Genomic DNA, 21,698 nt, shown 5'->3' with positions numbered 1-21,698 from the left:
TTCCAGCCTTCAAAACTGTGCTAAATAAAGATCTGTTGTTTATAAGCCACCCAGTCTGTGGTATACTTTGTTACTGCAGCCCCAACAGACTAAGAAAGCATCTGGTTGCTTTCAACTTTCATGGTGTTCAGACTTTTTATCTTCAATCATTTGGCTCTACTTTATAATATTCTAATTCTCTAAGTATTATAATGAAGGAATGTATATTAGTGGCTTATATATTAGTGGAATACATCCGTATTCCCTAATATCCTACACACAAATTCCAGCCAAAAAGAATGATTCTTATACCCAAAAACTAATGTAACATGGTATCAATTATACTTCAGTTGAAAAATATGGGACGCCTAGATGGCTCAGTCGGTTAAGCGTCCGACTCTTAATTTCAGCTCAGGTCATGATCTCAAGGTCGTGAGACTGAGCTCCAAGTCAGGCTCTGCGCTGGGCATGGAGCCTGCTTAAGATTCTCTCTCTCCCTCTGCCCCTCCCCACTCTAAAAATTAACTAATTAGTTAGTTAATTAATTGATTAAAAATAAAAATGTTACATTTTCTGCATAGCATCAAATTTGAGAAATACAAGTAGAACTTGGAAACTGGTTTAAGTCAGAGATGTATGGTTCAAATCCAAATCACAGTAGACTATATACCAAAGTCAGGAAAATGTAGATATGTAACATTGTTCTATTTGGAGAGTTTCAGGAATTATAACTAGTTTCATTCAGAAAGCTATTTTCAGAAGTACACAAAGGATCTTGAATTACTGCCAATGGAGAGGAATTGACTGTCAGCTATCAATACTCCATTGCCAGCAAAACAAATGCTAAATATTTTTTTCAGTTTTATAAGAGAATATATAATAAGATGTGTTCTAGTTCACAGGAAGACCAACCACCGAAATTTAAGTGTGTATCATGAATAAACTTGGAAGGTCAGGGATAATTTTTAATTTTCCCAATTTCTCTGTGTCTTCAATAACAAATAATCTGTAAGATCAGGTAGGGATAAGATATAGGGATATTGATTGGTCACAAGAATTTGACATATCAGCTACAAACATAATCTTTATTTTCATTCAGTTCATAAACAAGTGATGTCTTTATATGACCTGCCAGGGTGAGGTAAGTAGCTCAAAGTAAATGGAACGCATTGACTTGTGCCATTTTCATCCTTCTAATCAAGAGAAAGCAAGTGCAAAACATGTGTTTTTTTGGGGGGGAGGGGGTCATTATCTTTGTCTTCACATAGGATTGAAAGTTGTGTCCACAATAGAAACAGTGACCGAGATTAAAGATGTATGTTTGTCTGTCTCAAATTGCTAATATATGACGTTAACTGGCTTTGCCAGAAGACTTGGTGCTGATTGAAATTAATGGCTAGTGGAATCCAATAAATAAAAGGAAATGTGCCTTTGCACATAGCTTAGCCAACCTCAGAGTGTGTGGACAGTCAACGTTTTAGAATATTATAATCCTCCAAACAGTGCTTCGTGCAGAAGTAGCTGTGCTAGAATCTCATGCTTCTTTGTGCCTACATTGGAATATTGGCTATTAAGAAGGAGTTCTGCCACTGTGATATAGTCTATGTCTTGGGAATCTTTACCTTCCTCGGTTGCAATCAGAGCATAACACCAGCAGATGCCTGTTTTCACTGGATAAATAATATCCCCATGCCAAAAACAATGTCTTAAATATGAGTTTACTGATAGGCCATAATTCATTTGAGTAAAAGTCACCACTCTGGTAAAGAAAGTTCTATGTTATTAGTCTCTTTTCTCATTTTGTTTTTATCTCTAGTATTACTGATTTCTGGAAACCACAAGAAAAAGAAAGCAAATTAATTTCATTTATTACCTCTGAGAACACTGATTATAAAATCTGACCATTTTGCAACTCTCTCTATTCCTATACTTAAAATAATCACTCTGAGTAGTAAACTATGTTGTTCTTTACTTATTATGAAGAGCATAGGTTACAATAAAAGAGACAGACATCTCTTAAGAATTAGCATTGAACAGAGGCATTGTGTTCTCTTGTACTTTATTGTTTGTTTGTTTGAGAGAGAAAAAGAGAGCAGTGGGGAGGGGTAGAGGAGAAGTGAGAGAGAATCTCCACTGTGTGAAGAGTCTGACGTGGGGCTTGGTCTCACGGCCCTGAAATCATGACCTGAGCCGAAGTCGAGAGTCACATGCTTAACTGACTGAGCCACCCAGGCACCCCTGTTCTCTTATACTTTAATAGATGTAAATATAGACCACATTTTGGTGCATATCAAATTTCTCTATTTCTCTTTCCTTTGTTTCCTATCCTGCAGTTATACGTACTGAGAACTCTCTGCTACTGTCAACTGCCTCCGCTGTTTCTCTAATTTTGTTTCTTTAGGACTTTAAGGAGTAATTGTCACTGGATATTTTATCTTTTAAAATATTTTCTCATAATGATATTTAGTTTTATGTTACTGTCGAATTTACATGATGAATTCTAAGTTCTGTTTTACACATGTTGTAGTATGGATTAAATTTGTATTGGTTATCTGAAAATTAGAAGGTTTTCATCTTTCTTTGGTATAATATAGCTCTCCTTTAATTAGATCCCTCCTTCAAGTCAAAATTCTGGATGGAAATTCTTAAAGCCAGCAGGTTTAGGAAGTCTATGTATAGAAACAAACAAACAAAAAAAAAACATTTGCTCCATTTGCAAATCGATAAGGAGCTATAAGTCTAGCCTTTGCTACACTGTACAGATTTTGTAAACTTGAACAAGTTGTTTACCCATTATCAGCCAAAATTTGGGGTTCTGTCTGATATTGGCTATAAGTAGAAAGGGTGATGGGATACATATGTGTTTTGTCACAGATATATGTAAAATTTAATATGTAAAGTTAGCTTGGTAAAATATTTAACTCCTCAAGTGGTTAATTAACCCATTTCCTAAATTAAACAATGCTTATAAAACTATTGATACTATGATTTCAAGGAGGCAGCTTTTCTTATCACTCTAGTAGTTCATGCTATACTTTTTGCTTTAATGATGGATGCTGTCATAGTTTAGTTTTTTATGTTTGGTTGCCTCTGTTTTGATTCTACTTAAGATGTGATCAAATCCATGGTGTTAATGTTCTGCCCTCAAAGAGTTTAAAGTAGACCCTAAGTGTTTGTCCTCAAGGAATGACAACATAGAGTTACTTTCTTTTGGGTGACTTTTCTTTTTCTGTTGGCTAATGGACACAAAGGTTCTCTTTGAGTCCCATCTTTCTTCAGGAAGTTCTTCTGTTTCCTGTACCGTTCCTCCACTAGATCATGGAGATTTCCTAAATCGGTTTGCACATTCCACCCACGTACTCTCTCATGGTGTCCTCTGGGCCTAGCAGCTGAGACAGAGATACCAAGAAATTCATATTCAGTTTTCATAGGGTATTCCTAGGTTCCTTCCTACTCAGGCATATAAACTCTTTCCTTTGTTTATGTCTTCTAGGATATTGGGCCATTAAATAGCATTTCAACTATGGTCACTTCCATTTTCCGATATAATGGGGTGCCAGAAGTGGCTGGTACTGCATGTGAGAGCTGGTTACTAAATTCTCAGAAATTTTGTGAGCTAGTTGTTTGACTCTTAGTAGGTTAAAACCCACCCTGTAGGAGTATTTACATTTCAGAAATCAGCAAAGTTACATATCGGAACTTTTGTTTTTGTGGTTTCCTCACAGAACTGGAATAGTAGCAGTAATTCTCAGTTTTCTGTTTTGATCCCCCTCTCCAACCAATTTGCTTTCTACTGAATAGAGCAAACTCTGAGGCTTCTCTTGAGGAGGCAAGGGAATGGTCACTCTTGGAAAACTCTTTTAGTAATTATACCTTTGAAAAAGCTTTTATCTCTGTTTGCTGAAGTAGACATAGACTCCTCCAAACTGAAAAAAAGTGAAATAAAATAATTTTCTGGAATATTGGAGATGTGTCATAAGCACTTTGAAATGTATAAATGTATGACTATTCAATTTTTATACTATAGACTGTTACAGTTACCCTAGGGCACATATCCTACAACTTACTAGAAATTAGGGAGATAATTAAACTGAAATAAATAGTTTAAGTAATTGTTTACCTACAAAATATCCTTGCAGGGCAACAATTTTTAAAAACCTAATTATTTTTAGAGTTAGAAGCTATGGAATTAATACAGCGTATTTTCTGCATATAAAAGTCCTTTCAGTTAAGTGCATGGACATTTGGTAGTTAGTGTGTTATTTAACTGATCTAAGCTTTTTCCACTGGCAATAAGATATATCTTATTTTAATGAGTACTTCCACAATTTGTAGATATTTTCCTAGAATTTATGTATTCTAAGAATGACTTCCCTTGTGAAAGTTTATATTTATCTTAAAAAATTCTTCTAACAGTCTTCTCATCAGTTTATCTGAAGGCAATCAGTATTAGTAGCTAAAATAGCACTAACTGAGCCTAAAGTCTATTGAAGAATGACATATCTTGATTTCTAATCTAGAGAATTTCAGTTGAATAAGCATCAGTGGACTTTGGATTGTAAGATTTTACACTAGGCAAACCAGAGTTTGTTAGATCATTCAATAGACCAACCAATATTCCTCTTACTCAAAGGAACATTATTGCTCATGATAACAATGGGTATTGTAAAATGCTTTAGGATTTATGTAATAATAATAGCAAGCACCCATAGAGGGTTTATTGTGTTCCTGGCTTTATTCTCATTGCTTTATACATAATCATTCATTTGAAATGTCTAACAATCTTTGAAGGTAGTTATTATCCCCAGTTTCACAGATGAGGAGACTGAGGCAGAAGAATTTAGGTAATTTGCCCAAGGCCATACAGACAATAAGTGGTAAAGCAGAATTTGAACTTGGGTGGTGTGGCTTCAGCATTTATGCTCTTAGTACTATGCAATAATAATAACAATGATAATAATAATATATCCTTCTTCTTGAGCCTTTGGAGAGTCTACCAATCAGAAGCAAATGCCCTTTATTTGCCAGTCTCTGAAGTGTCAGTCTCTTGTTTAAAAAGAACAGGAATAATTTGGAAAAGGAAAAGCAGTACTGTCATATTAGAGATAGTTTGTTGCCTTGATTATGGAGAATATCACTGGGCAAAAAGTATATCCAGTAATCTTAGAACAAATTAGATGTGTCTATACTATTTTGAATATTCTTTAAGTTACAAGGCAGATTGACTTAAAGTATACTGAAAATAGGAGACTTCATACAGGTTTACAAATATGAGAAATAAAAGTTTCAAGGTAAAAATATAAGTTTCTGATTTAAAAAATTTAATAAAGATGTTAATAATACAAAATTTTATTATCAGATCACTTTTTGTTGAACTTGAGCATTAATTTATTCTCATAGTTATCATCTCATGGCCCAAAACACAATAAATGTTGAAAATACATTCATAGAAAATTATCTGCGCAAGTGCTCCTTCCAGTTTTTATAATGAAGCAATTATTTTGCATGTATTAATTGCTGTTGCATTTTTGATCTGTGTTCCAACATTGTCTTCTTGAGGAAATTATTGTGTTTTATAGTCCAAATTTCTTAGATTTAGCACTTTTGAAGCATAGGTTCTGTTTGCATTTAATTTTGCTACATCAATAAAATATGAATGAATTGGCTAATAAAACAACATAACTATTTTATGTCATGGAATATAGGTTATTATGAATTTGCTGACTTGCCTCTGTAGTTCACTGTAAGAAAGCATTCTCCTTTCTTTCCTTGGTTCAGTTTAGAGGGAAGTAAGATTGGTAGAATAGCATATAATAGGTGGGGAGTAAGGGTGCCCTTCTTTTGGGATATGCAGGTAAAGTAGATGATGTACTGAAAATGCAGAGCTTCCTTGGCCCAGAAGCTTGCCTGCCAAAGACAGAGACATTTATTCTGTACCAGCAGTTTATCTCTGTTGCTCTTTTTTCTTGATATTAAGAAATTTTAAAATACAGATGAAACTTTGGTTTTGGTTAAAAACAAATAAAATACATCTTGTGTTTCTTACAGATTATATTTTACTCTCTGGATATAGCTTTTAATAATTTCCACTTTTGGCTAAGGGAGGTATCAGTTGGAAGAGAGATTTTATATGCCAAAATCTAGACCCACTCCTGAAGGAGAAAAAAACTTAAATATGGTCTCTACTGAAAGGAGATTAATTGCGCTTAAAAAAACCCTATGGGTAACAGCATAGAGATTGTGACCATTATTTTGCTCAGCACATTAGGTACTGCAGTTGTGTAGTATAATCTGGAGAGATGATACCTTGTATCTGTAAGAATGGTCTACATCAGTTCTGTTCAGTAGAACTTTATGTGATGGTGCAAATGTTCTATGTCTTCCCGTCCAATGTAGCAGTTAGTAGGCATGTGGTTTTGAACATTTGAAACAGGGCTAGTGTGACTGAGGAACTGAACTTTTTAATTTTAATTAATTATTTACATCAATTATATTTAAATTTAAATAGCTACATATAACTAGTGGCTACCATCTTGGACTGCACATATTTAGAATTAAATCTGGAATTAACTGGAGTGAAAACTACCTCACTTCAGGTTCTGAATTTGTCACAGAGTAACTGAACAGCCTCAAAGAGTCATTTAAACTCTTCAAATCTCTGTATTCTCATCTTCGTTATGGGGGTAGTAATAATAGCTACCTCCCAAAGTCCTGAGATCATCTAAATAAATCAATATAAAATTCTTAGAACAATGCCTGGCATATAGTGTATGTTCAATGAATATTAATCATTGCTACTCTTATTAATTATTTTATAACCTTTTGTGAATATTTAATTACTAGAAACCAAAAAAGAGGGATAAATGAAATAGGTCTAAAGTAATAAAAGGATAATGCTATGATATGGGGTGAAACTTTAGGTGACTCTAGAGGAATGCGCGAGATTTAGACAAATAGAAAATAATCATAGGATGCCATATGTTCCAAGTTTCTTTGGACAGTCTCCATTTATACCTTGTGTCCCGATATAATTATCAATGACTCCCTCTTTTGCTCTTAAAAGTACCCCAGTTTGTAAGATACACTTTAGAGTCACCCTAGAAAAAGACATAAGAATGCAGCACAGACATTCTAAGTAAAGGAAGGAAGACAAAATAAGGTATAAATTCAGATGTCACCGTGGTGTGGCAAGAGAGGTGGACAAGCACTGGGAAATAGAGCAAGTCAGGGTTAGATAGGGGCTGGAGAGACATTATGGATGTGGAATGAAAGCCTCGATAAAAAAAATCACATTTTACTGCACTTGTTCTTCATGCTATTATTATTATTGCATTGCTCCTAAGTCAACATAGATTTACTTTCAGAAAAAGTAAATTCTTATCTAATTGGACTGAATCATTTAGTGTATCAAAAAAGTCTTAAAACCATTTGGTGTTCTGATTTGCCTTCTATTATTGGTAGTAATTTTTGTTATACACGACTTGAAACAAAATGCTTCATTTCTTTTTTTTTAAAGTTTTTTTTTAATGTTTTTATTTATTTATTCATGAGAGTCAGAGAGAGAGAGAGAGGCAGAGGCAGAGGGAGAAGCAGGCCCTCCGCCTAGCAGGGAGCCCGATGCGGGACTCGATCCCAGAACCCTGGGATCATGACCCGAGCCGAAGGCAGATGCTTAACCATCTGAGCCACCCAGGTGCCCCCAAAATGCTTCATTTCTATCACCCGTTAGCTACTAGTAACCAAGTCAGGAATATGATTGGTTAATGTGGAAATTAGTCAGTGCAGTGGAAATGGCTCATTAAATTTGTTTTCATGGCTAAAGAAGAAAACTTTGAAAGTGTTCATTTAGTTGCAATAGGGTACTAGGGCAACATATCTTATAGTGGTACCCTGTAAGCTGCATCTACTGGTCTTCATTCTATTTAGGATGGCATACATAATAAAGCTAGGGTAACTAATTGTTGATAATATTACTGATTGTAGTTTTAGGGAAACAGATTATTGGATTAGGAAACATAGAATATTAAAAAAATAGGAAAAGAGTCAAAATAGAGATTATGGGGAAAAAACTAAAAATAATAAAATAAACATATCTTATAAGGTATAAGAATGTGACTCAAGTGTAATTGTTTGACTCTTTGTAAGATCTCATCTTTATCTCTGATTGCATTTGGAATTGAGATGCTGACCGTTGGCTCTCCCAGAGCAGTTATGGTGACCTGTTCTGGGTTTTCAGTCTTTCCCAGAGATTCTAGCCCACTACAAAAGCAAGTATTTGAGTTGATCTCTGAGATATACCCGGGACAAATAGAACAGAGGTCCCATCCTGGGATTATAGTCACTTTTGATATTTCTGGGGAATTCTAACAATTACTGTTTGTAGCATAGATGACATTGTAATCTCTACCTTGGGTACCAATCATGGCTCTTTTTTTTTTTTTCTTTGCATGAGGACTCAATCCTTATTAATATTGGAATCATGAGCTGTTGGGGTTATTTTGTAAGTGTAGACTTGAACTTTAAATGAAAGCCCTAAGTTCCTCAAATTTTGAAATGTATTTTAATTTTGCTTATTTTTCCTTAAAGAGATCAAGAGTTGGCCAAATTGAAAGATGGATGGGAGCAAAGGCCAGATGTCATCGGCATTTGGAGAACTGAGCAATCTTTATAAAAGGCCATTGCCATCACTTATAGCAGACGCTCTTCTCTAGCTTGTAAATTTGTTAAAGGAAATAGTTTATTATAGGTCCTTGAAAGGAACAATAACTAGTTTATTTGTGTTTCCAAGTACCATGAATTTTAAAATGTCATTTAATATCCAAACCTCTGAATGGAATTCAATGACTTTAGATTAATCCTATTTGTAAATAGCACAGAGCAATGTGTGATTATGCAATCTGCTGAGGTTTTTAAAAACTAATATTTACTGAAAAAGTGAATCTCATCCTAACAGAATTTTAATAAAACCTCACTAGTGATTTGTAAGTACCTTGAAACTAATTAGTCATTCAATCCACAATGATTGTTTCATCAGTGCTCAGTTATTACTTTTTGATTCTTGATGAAAATGACAAACCACAGTTCTAGTGACAGAGTTTCATCCCAAGAATAGTGGCTCCCATGCTTAAAAAAATAAACAATTGACTCTTGTGGCTCTCCTTTAAAGGTACATACTCCAACTGGGATTGAGAGAGTAGTGTTTCTTTTAAGGATCTGCATCACGATGATGCTGACGAAAATAATAAGATCAACAAGTATTTATTGAGTATTGACTCTGCCAGGAACTGTGCTAAATACTTTATATGTAATTTTTATACTAAAGCCTCACAGCAGTCTTATGAGGTGAGATCATCGCAATTCCTATTTTACTCGTGACTAGAGGTTTAAGTGCCTAGTTAGTGGTCGAGCAGGATTCCCAGAGGGCAATGTGGAGCTCTTAAACACCAGGTTACCACTGTTGACAGTGGCTGTTACCAAGACCATTGACAGAGAATGTGCAAGTGATTGCCTTTTGTGAGGAGTCTTATCCTTTATTGCTCATTTCCGTATCTGATCTGTGGGTAGGAAAAGAGAAGTGGTGCAGGTTTTCACCAAACTCTATTATAAAAGGTGTAATTGAAACAATTGTTTTCTACAGTCGTATTCTAGATAATGGAGAGACAATTGCCTAGCATAAAATTGCAAAGCTAGCATATATGTGGTTCATGCAACCATGGCTAAAATCGCACATCTTGCCTTAGACATTCATTTAGCTGCATTTATTCTTGCTTGCATGGACAATATTTGTACACACCCTCATTCGAAGCTATTATAGGCACTCCAGTGACTGCTACAGTTCTTGCCATGTCTACTTGTTCATGTTGTGTTCACACTAGAGGAGTGGTCTGCAGAAGCAAGGTTATGTGGAAATTATACTGTCTGGGAAAGGAATTCAATAGCTTGCAGCAGTGTTATCCACCGAGCAATGGATTGCATGTGTACGTGCAGGCTAAATAATGTATGATTTAAGACAGGAATGTGATTTGTATTCATTTTTGGATAGTAAAAGACTTGGCATGTCAGTCCCATGGGAGACTTTATCCAGGGCTTTACCCTTGAGTGGATAAAAGAGTACAAATTCTATTGCACTGGAGATGAATAAAAACAAATTGGGGAGACCATCAGCAGAACAGACTGCTGTGTGATGGAGTCCAAGGCTACTCCAAAAAACCACCAGACCAACTGCTTCAGGATCCTGCCAGCAACCAGATGCCGGGAATAGAATTGACTGCACTTTGGCATCGAAGCCGTGTGATTCCCAGCCAAGGGGAATTGCATGCAAAAAATATTTAAAATTCTCTTTGTAAAAGAGTTATGTTTTCAATAAGAGGAAGAAGTATGTTTCAAACCTAGTCTGCTGCAGATGATATTTGGCATACCAACGTCTTAGTTACGGAGTGTAGAGGCACAGGGAGGTGAATACCATATCTACTTGGGGGTAAGAAGTTGAACTTTGGTGGGTGGGGGGGGTTTTCAATGAAATGGGTTTTTGGCCATTGAGTTACTATTATTATTCCATGAGGGGTACTGTATTGGTATTAGTTCTTCAAGGAGAGGGGTTGGATCTGTTAAAGGCAGTGATTATCAAGTAGGAGCATTTGAAAATATCTGGAAATATTTTTGCTGACCACAACTTGGGGGGAGGGTAGTGCACCTGTCATCTAGTAGTAAAGGACAGGGGTGCTGTCCTTCAGTGCACAGGGCAGCCGCCCACAACAAAGGATTATCTTGTCCAAAATATCAATAGTGACAAGTTTGAGAACTCCGGTTTAAAAGGAGCTAGCTAGTAGGTGTGTATTACAGCCCTGCTTTTTTTTTCATCTAATAGGTTTGATACTGTACGAAAGATGGTTTTTAATGATTTGCTCTACCCTATTGATATGTGAGCAGCACTTATTGGATATATCAACTGCTTTCTGCTAAAACGCAAAAAGAGGAAAAACAAACAAAACTATAAGTCATATCTTTCATATCTATAAATTGGTAAATCCTCCAAAATACTTAGGGGTTAAAAACACAATGAACCTCCCTCCAGACCTACACACACAAATCAAACATTTTATAAGAATGTAGGAGGACCCAGGTGATTCACTTTTCAAACTTGAAAAATGAGGCATATTAACAAAGCACACTAAATGAATCAGCTGTTTAGGATGATCTACAAGCCAGTTCATTTTCCTGTTATCAAATAACACACCATGAATCTTGACAAATGAACCCACTTGTTTGACATTATTTGGAAAAGCTCATAACAAGTTTGCTTCTGATGGTCACTTGCCCTTTGAAATTAAGTTTTAAAATGGACTTCATTTAAATTCCGATAGAGGAAAAGGCTTATTATTAACCCCCATTTTGGCTGTCTGCTGTTTATCCTCACCCTACTTTGTCTCCTCCTTGTACTTGGATGCACCAGAGCCTCAGTGTCATCCTCCAGAGTTCACGGTCGGAAAGCCGTTTATGTTTTTGGTGCCCATGTCATTAGTACATGACGTTCTAGAGTGTGGAGGGGGGACTGCGTGTCTTCTGGAGTCCACCTTCCTAGGTACAAGTTGGGGCTCCGGCTGCGTGACCTTCAGAAGGTCATCTGCCCGTTTTGCCCTTCCGTTTTCCCATTTGTGAATGAGAAGAGTATTATTTGCCTCATTGGGCTGTTACATAAAATGCTTAGGAAGCACACCACCAATGCTACCTGTGATTATTAGAATCATTATCTTCCAAAATGCATGTCAAGACATTTTATTTAATTTCCCAAAGAGGACACTGGTACTGATCCACTAATGGGGCAGCCCCAACATGTGGTTCGGAGGGCTTTCACCCCCATCCTGTGACACCTAACAGACCCTCCCAGCCACGCCACTCTGAATAAACATTTGAGGGAAATCTGCGTACTTGCCAAGCATGTGCAGGTTCAGGAGAAATGCGATCTCGCTCCTTCAGTTGAGTGCGATCTGAAGACCCTCTTCTGAAAATGTGCCCTTTTGACTGGTTTTAGCCAAGCTGACACTGCAAATTCATAGCAACTCCCTGCCCTGCCATAGTGCAGCATTACAATGCTCAGTAACCCCCTCTGTAAGTCACTGCTCCTAAATACGATTTATAAAATGTGACTTTGAGCAATATAGCAAAGTCAGTTTTATCTGAGGGAAAATAAATTCTTTTTTTTACTAACATTTTAAAATGTCTTCCTTAGTGCCTCAAAATGCTTTAAAAGCTAATCGATGATAAAATCCCAACTCCATCTAAAGACAAAAGAATTGAGAAAGGAATCAGAGCCACTTTTAATTAGGAAAGTGGTTGCTGTGACCCATTAACCTCTAAAGATGATTGCTCCTTTTTTTTTTTTTTTTTTTTTGAGATGCTGTAGTTTGGTCATTTGTCTTTGGCACCAGGGCATACAACATTGCTTTTTGCTTTTCACCAATTAATTCATTTAGGCCTTTGCATTTGTCAGACATTCCGGGAACCTTCTGCCAATGTTTTGTTGATGAAAGGATATATGTTTGGAAAGTTGGGGGGGGGGATTTATAATTCTTAACACCAAAGAATGATTTACAATGCAGACCGCTACCCGAATCATTCAGTATATCATCAAAGGATAAATGTAATTTAGGGAGAGATGGGCACTGGGTCTTAAAATCTGTGTGTTGATTTGGCTTAGTAACACTGGAAAAGTCTACCTCTTTCCGCAGAACTTCTAGAACTCACAAACAAGAATATGATATGGAAAACCACTTTTGACTGTGTATTTTTTTTCAACCGGCTTTTGAAATACATCATTTCTCCACAACAGCCTGGTGCTATTATCTCTATTTATAAATTACATACTGCATTTCCATGCATACAATTTCCCTATGGTTCTCACAACTTCGACGTGCTTTTGACTGTTTTGTTTATTTATTTATTTTATCCTAGTGAATACATCGGGCACTTTGGAGGGCATATTTAGGCACCATGCAATTTACTAAATGGTATTCTGGCTGTGGAAATGCTTGCAAAGACCCTTGGAGGGTGGTGGGGGAGAAGTAAGTAAACACACATTGAACATCCTGTAGAGGATGCTTTCTTATTTGATCAATCAAGGACTCAGTCTGTGCTGGTCCATCAGATCTATGATACATAAAGCTGAAGACTTTTTTTTTTTTTTGGCTTCCTGGTAGTTTTAAAAGTTATGCAGTAGGAAAAACTGTTTTAAACAAAGCCTCATTTTCAAAGAAGCCTGAGTACAGAATGGAATTCAAAGAATTTGGAGAGAGGGGAGGTGAAAGTAGTAACAAACAGCTTTTACAAAGCCCTGGGAAATTTAAAAAAAATAAAGTACCTAATGGAAATAAAAGAAATAATCTGTCCCATTGGGAGATACAGAGACCAGGATGCTACTTTAGCAAGGATGTGTTGAACACCTACTAAGTTCAGGACTTGTAAAGAGATAGAGCTTAAGTGTCATGGGGCGTGCAAGGAGCAAAACAGAATTTTTTCTTTTTTTAAGATTTTATTTATTTGAGAGAGAGAGAGCATGCACACGTGGGGCAGGGGAGGGGGATGAAGCAGAGGGGAAGGACAAGCAGACTCTGGGCTAAGCATGGAGTACTACCTGGGGCTCAATCTCACAACCCTGAGATCATGACCTGAGCAGAAATCAAGAGTCGGATGCTTAACTGACTGAGCCACTCAGGCGCCCTGAAACAGAATTCGTAGATCAAGGAGGAATAGTTTTTCATGCAAGCCCAAGAACTTCATGCTGCTTTATGCAGATATTAAATTCCAAAAGGCAATGGATGTATTTCATTTTGTTCAAACATTGGGGACAGAAAGTATTCTCCTGTGTAATTTGTCGTAAAATTCCACATTATAAATGTTGGTAACAAATGAGGTAATACCTAAGAAATGGTTGAGGAAATGTTTATTTCAAAGGAGGAGGCTCTGGGTTTTGCTCCTGTCATGTCTGTTGTCCTCCCCCTCCCCATTCCTTAAAGAAACTGCCCAGGACAGTCTTGACTAGTTTGTGTTTGCATGTGGTCACTCTGTCTTATGCTCTCCCTCACTTTCCTCCCTAAGAGGAGAGCAAGAGGAAAAAGGTTTCAGATGGTAGATCTGGTGCATCTGCAAGGTGGACCAGACCCTGACCTTGGAAGCAGTGGGAATTCAGAGACATGGAAGCTTCTATCAACCCCTCAGAGATTTTGGTAGCTGACTTTATTTTGAGATTTAGAATTAAGGAAGAGATGAAGCTAATACCGAGGCTTCTAGCACAGGGGTTGATGAATGTCAGCAACACGAAAAGAAATGGGGTCGTTGTGCTGGGTGGCTGGGGTGGAGAATTGGGAGATGAGAAAGCAGAGATTATGAGTTTCATTTGGCATACTGTGTCTAAGAGGCATTGTCCTATAGCCGTTTGGAAATATTGACTGGGGCAAATCTGATAATTCTGGAAGGTATAAAATAGACTATTATAACAAGAAACAAGGCTGGATACTGCTAAAACTTGGCCTCTTCTTGCTGTGGGCTAAGTGTTGCATTCATTCAGTTATTTATTGTACACAGTATAGCCTAAGTATTTATTAAGCACCTACTTGCTGTTTGGTAAGTTCATATCTCCCACTCCTGATAAAACAGCTAACGTGTCTTCAGGTTAAAACATGGCTAAAACTTTCCCCACTGGAATTTTGATAAATGTGTTCATTGTGCCTTTAGGTAACATTGTAGGTTATGATTGAGTATATCTGGGATAGTTATATAGACTAATATCACTGGCAAGACAAGTAAGAACTACAAATATTATCATCATTATCATTAATATTGATATTATTCTTACATTTTTGTTATTGCTAACATTTATTAACTTACTAATTTCCAGGAATCATTTTGTTTACATTAGCTCATTGAGTTTTCATAGACACCCTGTGACATACTATTGAGAGTACTATTTTTATCCTCCTCATATTAATGAGAATGTTGAGTCTCCGAGAGGTTAAGACACCATCCAAAGGTCACACAGCCGGTAAGAGCACAGCAGGACGCAAACCCAGATAGTGTAATTTTAGAACTTCTGAAGATTTGCCTATGGGACAAAGAAATAATGTATAATGAGTAATATATCTACTAATTCTGGCATATATAGTTATAAAGACCCTCAAGTTGCTGGGGGTCATTCTATCTTTTTATTTTCTTATAAAATAGTTTGACAGGTTAGAGCAGTAGTTCTCTACTGGGGGAGATCCCCACTCCCCCTTCAGGGGACACTTGACAGTGTGCAGAGACATTTTTGGTTGTCACAGCTGGACGATGGGTGCTACTAGAATCTGATGGGTAAAGGACAAGAATGCTGTTACCATCCTGCAATGAACAATGGAGGATGTACAATGGAATGATCATGAAGGGCCCCACAACAAAGAATTATCCCCTCCAAGTTGGAGTGCTACCTAGATGGAGACCCTAGAATAATTGAAAGGGAATCTTGACTGTAGTGAGAGATTTGTGGCTCTGTATTACAAACAAAGGGCATTCACCATGAAGAAGCAGATTTGGGAGTGGGAGAAAGAGGTAAGATAGATTCATCCATCCAGTCAATCATTCATAGGTTCACTATTTATACAGTGATTTCTGTGCATCAGGAATTATGTTGGAGAGTGATGGTGAAGACAATAATAGGAGGAAGTGTGTCATTCCGTGTTTTGTTTTGCTGGAGAGAACGAGGGAACAAGGAGTAGAGACAAAGGCAAAGATGTGTGGCTGCTGAAGCGAACTAGGAGCAGGGCTTTGGTGCTAAGAGTGAATGAACTATGGTTCTAACAGGGAGGGAGGTACCGTGCTACTTTACAGGCCTATGGAAAATCCCAGCGGACTAGCTCAGAAGCCATACACCACTGCTGGGAGCACCTGCAAACTTCTTTTTGTCCCACTTACGGCCAGTGTACACCAATCCAAATGCAGGTCCGGGGTAGGGGGAGCAAGTGATGTTCTCAGAAGTACGCAGGGTGGGGATATAAAGATGTGTGTGCATGTGTGGTTCAGAGAGGCCGGGAAGCTTGCCTTGCTTTCGAGGTGCGTTGCGCTGCTGGCCTGTGAATGCGTGCTGGCTTTGTTTTTGCAGTAACAGCCTTTTCTGTTTCCAGCAGTCCTATGCACCAGCTCCCCACCCCATGGCTCCTCCCAGCCCCAGCACAAACAGCACCAGCAACAGCAGCGGGGAACAGTTGAGTAAAACCAACCTGTACATCCGAGGCCTTCCACCAGGCACCACTGACCAGGACCTAATCAAGCTGTGCCAACCGTAAGTGCCCCTCTGCTCCCCCGTTCCTCACCCCCACGTTGCCCTCTGTGCACTCCAGCCACACAGGACTTGGGTTTGCCCTCGGTATACCCCTTTATTGGTGCCTTGTGAGAAAAACTCTGCTAAATGGGACTCAAGTTTGAGATCTAAGTCCAGCTTAAGTTAGCGAATGGGGTTTGTGGACTTTTTGTTTGGGGGGCCTACCTGGGACTACGGGCAGATATGCAGGTATTGACCAGAAGGACGATGAGCAAACATTAGTTGGGTCTTCAAACCCAATGTGGCTGGCAGAATCAGTGATGAATCTCATAAAGATAGCTGCTTTTTTTGGAGAAGTGTTAGCGAAGGGAATCTCAAAAACTTCGAAGTGGTAGGTTTCAGGATGGTGACCTCCCGTGTTGCCAAGTTTTTCTGGCCAGTTCTTGGTAAATAGAAGTTCATCCAGGACCAGGTAATTGGGGAATTATAAAACTAATAATCTGCTTTCCTTGAAAACATCTCCTTCCACCTCCAGTGAAGCTATTTCCCACCAAGGCCAAGAACCATACTCAGCAAGTATTTTGGATTTGTGAGGAAATGTGGTAGTGATGAAACACCCTTCGGAAATGTTTTTGTTAATCTCTTATCTACCAACACTTAGGTTATTGACTCTCTTATTTCTGTGCAAATAGAATAAACATATTTAGCTTTGCCCTCCAAATGAAATTAATAATGGATAATGAATTAAGACCCATGGACCTGTATTCTTAGATTGCTGTCTGATTATTTTTAAAGTAATATCAGTACAGCTATTTGTCATTTGAATTATGCCTTAGCTGGGTATTTTTAAATTTGGGGAAACAATTACTCAATTTTTCTTCTTCTCTTTTGCAATGCTTTCACAAGAAGGTTGAAAGGATATTTATTTTGTAAATTTTCCAACCTCTAAAATATTGAAAGAGGAAAACAAAGTGAAGAGTATTTATTTGTCTTTGTTCTGGATTTTAAGATTGGGAACAAATATCAAAACACCAGGAAGTGACTGATAAACCAAAACCCAAATGCATAACTCTATAATCAATTGACAAAGCAATATATGTGATTATATGTGGATTACAGTGGTTGGGGAGGGGGGCTGTTGCCATTGACTACTTGATTTGTGAAGGAGTTAGGGCAAGACTTGGAAAAATAAATATTTACTTAAAAGCAGTTATTTAAACAAAAGGAATGTGCCAGGGCTAAGACATATAAATATGTTAGGTTTTGGTCGGGAAAGGTTGGGGTTGGACTTGGAAAGTAAATAACTCAACTTTTTCCTGTTGTTGTTAGAAAAACCTAAACTATTTTGAAAAGTAAGGACTTTTAAAAATGTGAAAGATTGTGGACTTTATGTTAAAAGCTTCAGGAGAAGTATCTCTTAATGGATGCTGATAGGAAAAAGGGTAGCTATTGTCTCTGACTCATATTAGAATCTCACTTATAAAAAATATTGATTGTCTTAAGGAAGATATTTTCTCTTTGCTCTATAACACTCAGAGACCTTGTTGAAGCACAGATTTCTGGACCCAAGAGATAATGATTCACCAGGCCTGGGGTGGAGACCATGAATATTCATTTCTAACAGGGTCTCTGGTATAGTTGCTGCTGGTTTTGGAGAAGGAGCACTTCTCTCTTCAATAATACGGAAACCACTGACTATTTCTAAAGTTTGTGAATTTTACTTCATAAAATTTATGAAGATAGTTTATAAAGGTAGTTGAGGTAGAATCTTGTGCATTAAAACCCACTCAGCCACTGTGTGTGATTTTGAGGCAAATAATTTACTCTCTTTGAGCCTCAGTTTCCTCTTCTAAAAGAGTGAGTTGACTTTGATCATTTCTAGGTGTCCCTGTACTACCAGTGGTGTGAGAGCTGCCTCTGACTGGTGTATTAGGATCAACTGTTAAATATTCAAGAATTCCATCTGTGGTGTGTTCTAGACTCAGTGGCTTGAAATCAGCCATGGTGGGAGTATTTCCATTACAGGACCCAGCAAGCTCTAGAAGTAAGGGCATTTTAAATTTTATCTTAGGATTACAGCTTTGTAATAGAGCTTGAAGTCCGGAATTGTGATGCCACCAGCTTTGCTTTTATCAACATTCCTCTGGCTATTTGGGGTCTTTTCTGGTTCCATACAAATTTTAGGATTATTTGTTCCATTTCTTTGAAAAAAGTGGTTGGTATTTTGATTGGGATTGCATTGAATGTGTAGATTGCTCTAGGTAGCATTGACATCTTCACAGTATTTCTTCTTCCAATCCATGAGCATGGAACGTTTTTCCATTTCTTTGTGCCTTCCTCAATTTCTTTCATGAGTATTCTATAGTTTTCTGAGTACAGATTCTTTGCCTCTTTGGTTAGATTTATTCCTAGGTACCTTATGGTTTTGGGTGCCATTGTAAATGGGATCGACTCCTTAATTTCTCTTTCTTCTGTCTTGTTGTTGGCCTATAGGAATGTGACTGATTTCTGTGCATTGATTTTATATCCTGCCACTTTACTGAATTCCTGTAAGAGTTCTAGCAGTTTTGGGGTGGAGTCTTTCTGGTTTTCCACATAAAGTATCATATCATCTAAAAGAGTGAGAGTTTGATTTCTTCTTTGCCAATTCAGATGCCTTTTATTTCTTTCTGTTGTCTGACTGCTGTGGCTAGGACTTCTAATACTATGTTGAATAGCAGTGGTGATAGTGGACATCCCTGCCGCGTTCCTGACCTTAGGGGGAAGCTCTCAGCTTTTCCCCATTGAGAATGATATAGACTGTGGGGTTTTCATAGATGGCTTTTATGATATTGAGGTATGTACCCTCTATCCGTATACTCTGAAGAGTTTTGATCAAGAAAGGATGCTGTAGTTTGTCAAATGCTTTTTCTGCATCGATTGAGAGGATCATATGATTCTTGTTCTTTCTTTTATTAATGTATTGTATCACGTTGATTGATTTGCAGATGTTGAACCAGCCTTGCAGCCCAAGGATAAATCCCACTTGGTCATGGTGAATAATCCTTTTAATGTACTGTTGGATCCTGTTGGCTAGTATTTTGGTGAGAATTTCATCAAGGATATTGGTCTGTAATTCTCCTTTTTGTTGGGGTCTTTGTCTGGTTTTGGGAACAAGGTAATGGTGCCCTCATAAAACGAGTTTGGAAGTTTTCCTCCCATTTCTATTTTTTGGAACAGTTTCAGAAGAACAGGTATTAATTCTTCTTTAAATGTTTGGTAGAAGAAGCCGTCTGGCCCTGGGCTCTTTTTTGTTGGGAGATTTTTGATGACTGCTTCAATTTCCTTAGTGGTTATAGGTCTGTTCAGGTTTTCTATTTCTTCCTGGTTCAGTTTTGGTAGTTGATACATCTCTAGGAATGCATCCATTTCTTCCAGGTTATCTAATTTGCTGACATAGAGTTGCTCATAATATGTTCTTAGAATTGTTTGTATTTCTTTGGTGTTGGTTGTGATCTCTCCTCTTTCATTCATGATTTTGTTGATTTGGGTCCTTTCTCTTTTCTTTTTGATAAGTCTGGCCAGGGGTTTATCAATCTTGTTAATTCTTTCAAAGAACCAGCTCCTAGTTTCGTTGATCTGTTCTACTGTTCTTTTGGTTTCTAGTTCATTGATTTCTGCTCTGATCTTTATTATTTCTCTTCTCCTGCTAGGTTTAGGCTTTATTTGCTGTTCTTTCTCCAGCTCCTTCAAGTGTAGGGTGAGGTTGTGTATTTGAGTCCTTTCTTGTTTCTTGAGAAAGGCTTCTATTGCTATATACTTTCCTCTTAGGACTGCCTTTGCTGTATCTCAAAGATTTTGAACAGTTGTGTTTTCATTTTCATTAGTTTCCATGAATTTTTTAAAATTCTTCTTTAATTTCCTGATTGACCCATTCATTCATTAGTAGAATGCTCTTTAGCCTCCATGTATTTGAGTTCTTTCTGACTTTCCTCTTGTGATTGAGTTCTAGTTTCAAAGCACTGTGGTCTGAAAATATGCAGGGAATGATCCCAATCTTTTGGTACCAGTTGAGACCTGATTTGTGACCTAGGATGTGATCTCTTCTGGAGAATGTTTCATGGGCACTAGAGAAGAATGTGTTTTCTTGCTTTGGGATGGAATGTTCTGAATATATCTGTGAAGTCCATCTGGTCCAGTGTGTCACTTAAAGTCTTTATTTCCTTGTTGATCTTTTGCTTAGATGATCTGTCCATTTCAGTCAGGGGGGTGTTAAAGTCCCCCACTATTATTATATTGTTGTCGATGTGTTTCTTTGCTTTTGTTATTAATTGGCAGCTCCCATGTTAGGGGCATAGATATTTACAATTGTTAGATCTTCTTGTTGGATAGACCCTTTAAGTAGGATATAGTGTCCTTCCTCATCTCTTATTACAGTCTTTGTTTTAAAATCTAATTTGTCTGATATAAGGATTGCCACCCCAGCTTTCTTTTGGTGTCCATTAGCATGGTAAAATGTTTTCCACCCCCTCACTTTCAATCTGGGGGTGTCTTTGGGTCTAAAATGAATCTCTGGCAGACAGCATATCCTTGGGTCTTGTTTTTTAATCCAATCTGATAGCCTGTGTCTTTTGATTGGGGCATTTAGCCCATTTACATTCAGAGTAACTACTGAAAGATATGAATTTAGTGCCATTGTTTTGCTTGTAAGGTGACTGTTACTGTATATTGTCTGTGTTCCTTTCTGATCTATGCTGCTTTTAGGCTCTCTGTTTGCTTAGAGGACCCCTTTCAATTTCTTGGAGGGCTGGTTTTGTGTTTGCAAATTCCTTTAGTTTTTGTTTGTCCTGGATGCTTTTTATCTCTCCTTCTATTTTCAATGACAGCCTAGCTGGATATAGTATTCTTGGCTGCATATTTTTCTCATTTAGTGCCCTGAATATATCATGCCAGTCCTTTCTGGCCTGCCAGGTCTCTGTGGATAGGTCTGTTGCCAATCTAATATTTCTACTGTTGTTCGTTACAGATCTCTTCTCCCAAGCTGCTTTCAGGATCTTCTTTTTGTCTCTGAGATTCGTAAATTTTACTATTAGATGTCGGGGTGTTGACCTATTTTTATTGATTTTGAGAGGGGTTCTCTGTGCCTCCTGGATTTTGATGCCTGTTTCCTTCCCCACATTAGGGAAGTTCTCTGTTATAATTTGCTCCAATATACCTTCTGCCCCTCTCTCTCTTACTTCTTCTGGGATCCCAATTATTCTAATGTTGTTTCGTTTATGGTATCGCTTATTTCTCGAATTCTGCCCTCATGATCCAGTAGTTGTTTATCTCTCTTTTTCTCAGCTTCTTTATTTTCCATCATTTGGTCTTCTATATCACTAATTCTCTCCTCTGCCTCATTTATCATAGTAGTTAGAGCCTCCATTTTTTATTGCACCTCATTAATACCCTT

At 37.6% G+C, this 21,698-nt stretch overlaps 1 protein-coding gene across 15 annotated transcripts in view; it reads left to right on the top strand.

The window, feature by feature from the left end:
* The window catches only part of RBMS3 (RNA binding motif single stranded interacting protein 3), an 830,766-nt gene that overhangs the window by 223,706 nt on the left and 585,362 nt on the right, over positions 1-21,698 (top strand). For 11 of the 15 annotated variants that reach the window (XM_027584297.2, XM_027584292.2, XM_027584290.2 and 8 more), the window contains exon 2: positions 16,131-16,288. In XM_027584297.2, the coding sequence (XP_027440098.1) occupies positions 16,131-16,288 (158 nt within the window). The remainder of the gene's footprint in view (positions 1-16,130; positions 16,289-21,698) is intronic. The other 4 variants (XM_027584288.2, XM_027584295.2, XM_027584300.1 and 1 more) reach the window with 1 other exon arrangement.

Source organism: Zalophus californianus, chromosome 1 (genome assembly GCF_009762305.2).
Source record: "Zalophus californianus isolate mZalCal1 chromosome 1, mZalCal1.pri.v2, whole genome shotgun sequence".
NCBI classification, from domain to species: Eukaryota; Metazoa; Chordata; class Mammalia; order Carnivora; family Otariidae; genus Zalophus; species Zalophus californianus.
Note: the sequence above shows the minus strand (reverse complement) of the source record. Positions and strands in the feature narration are given on the sequence as shown.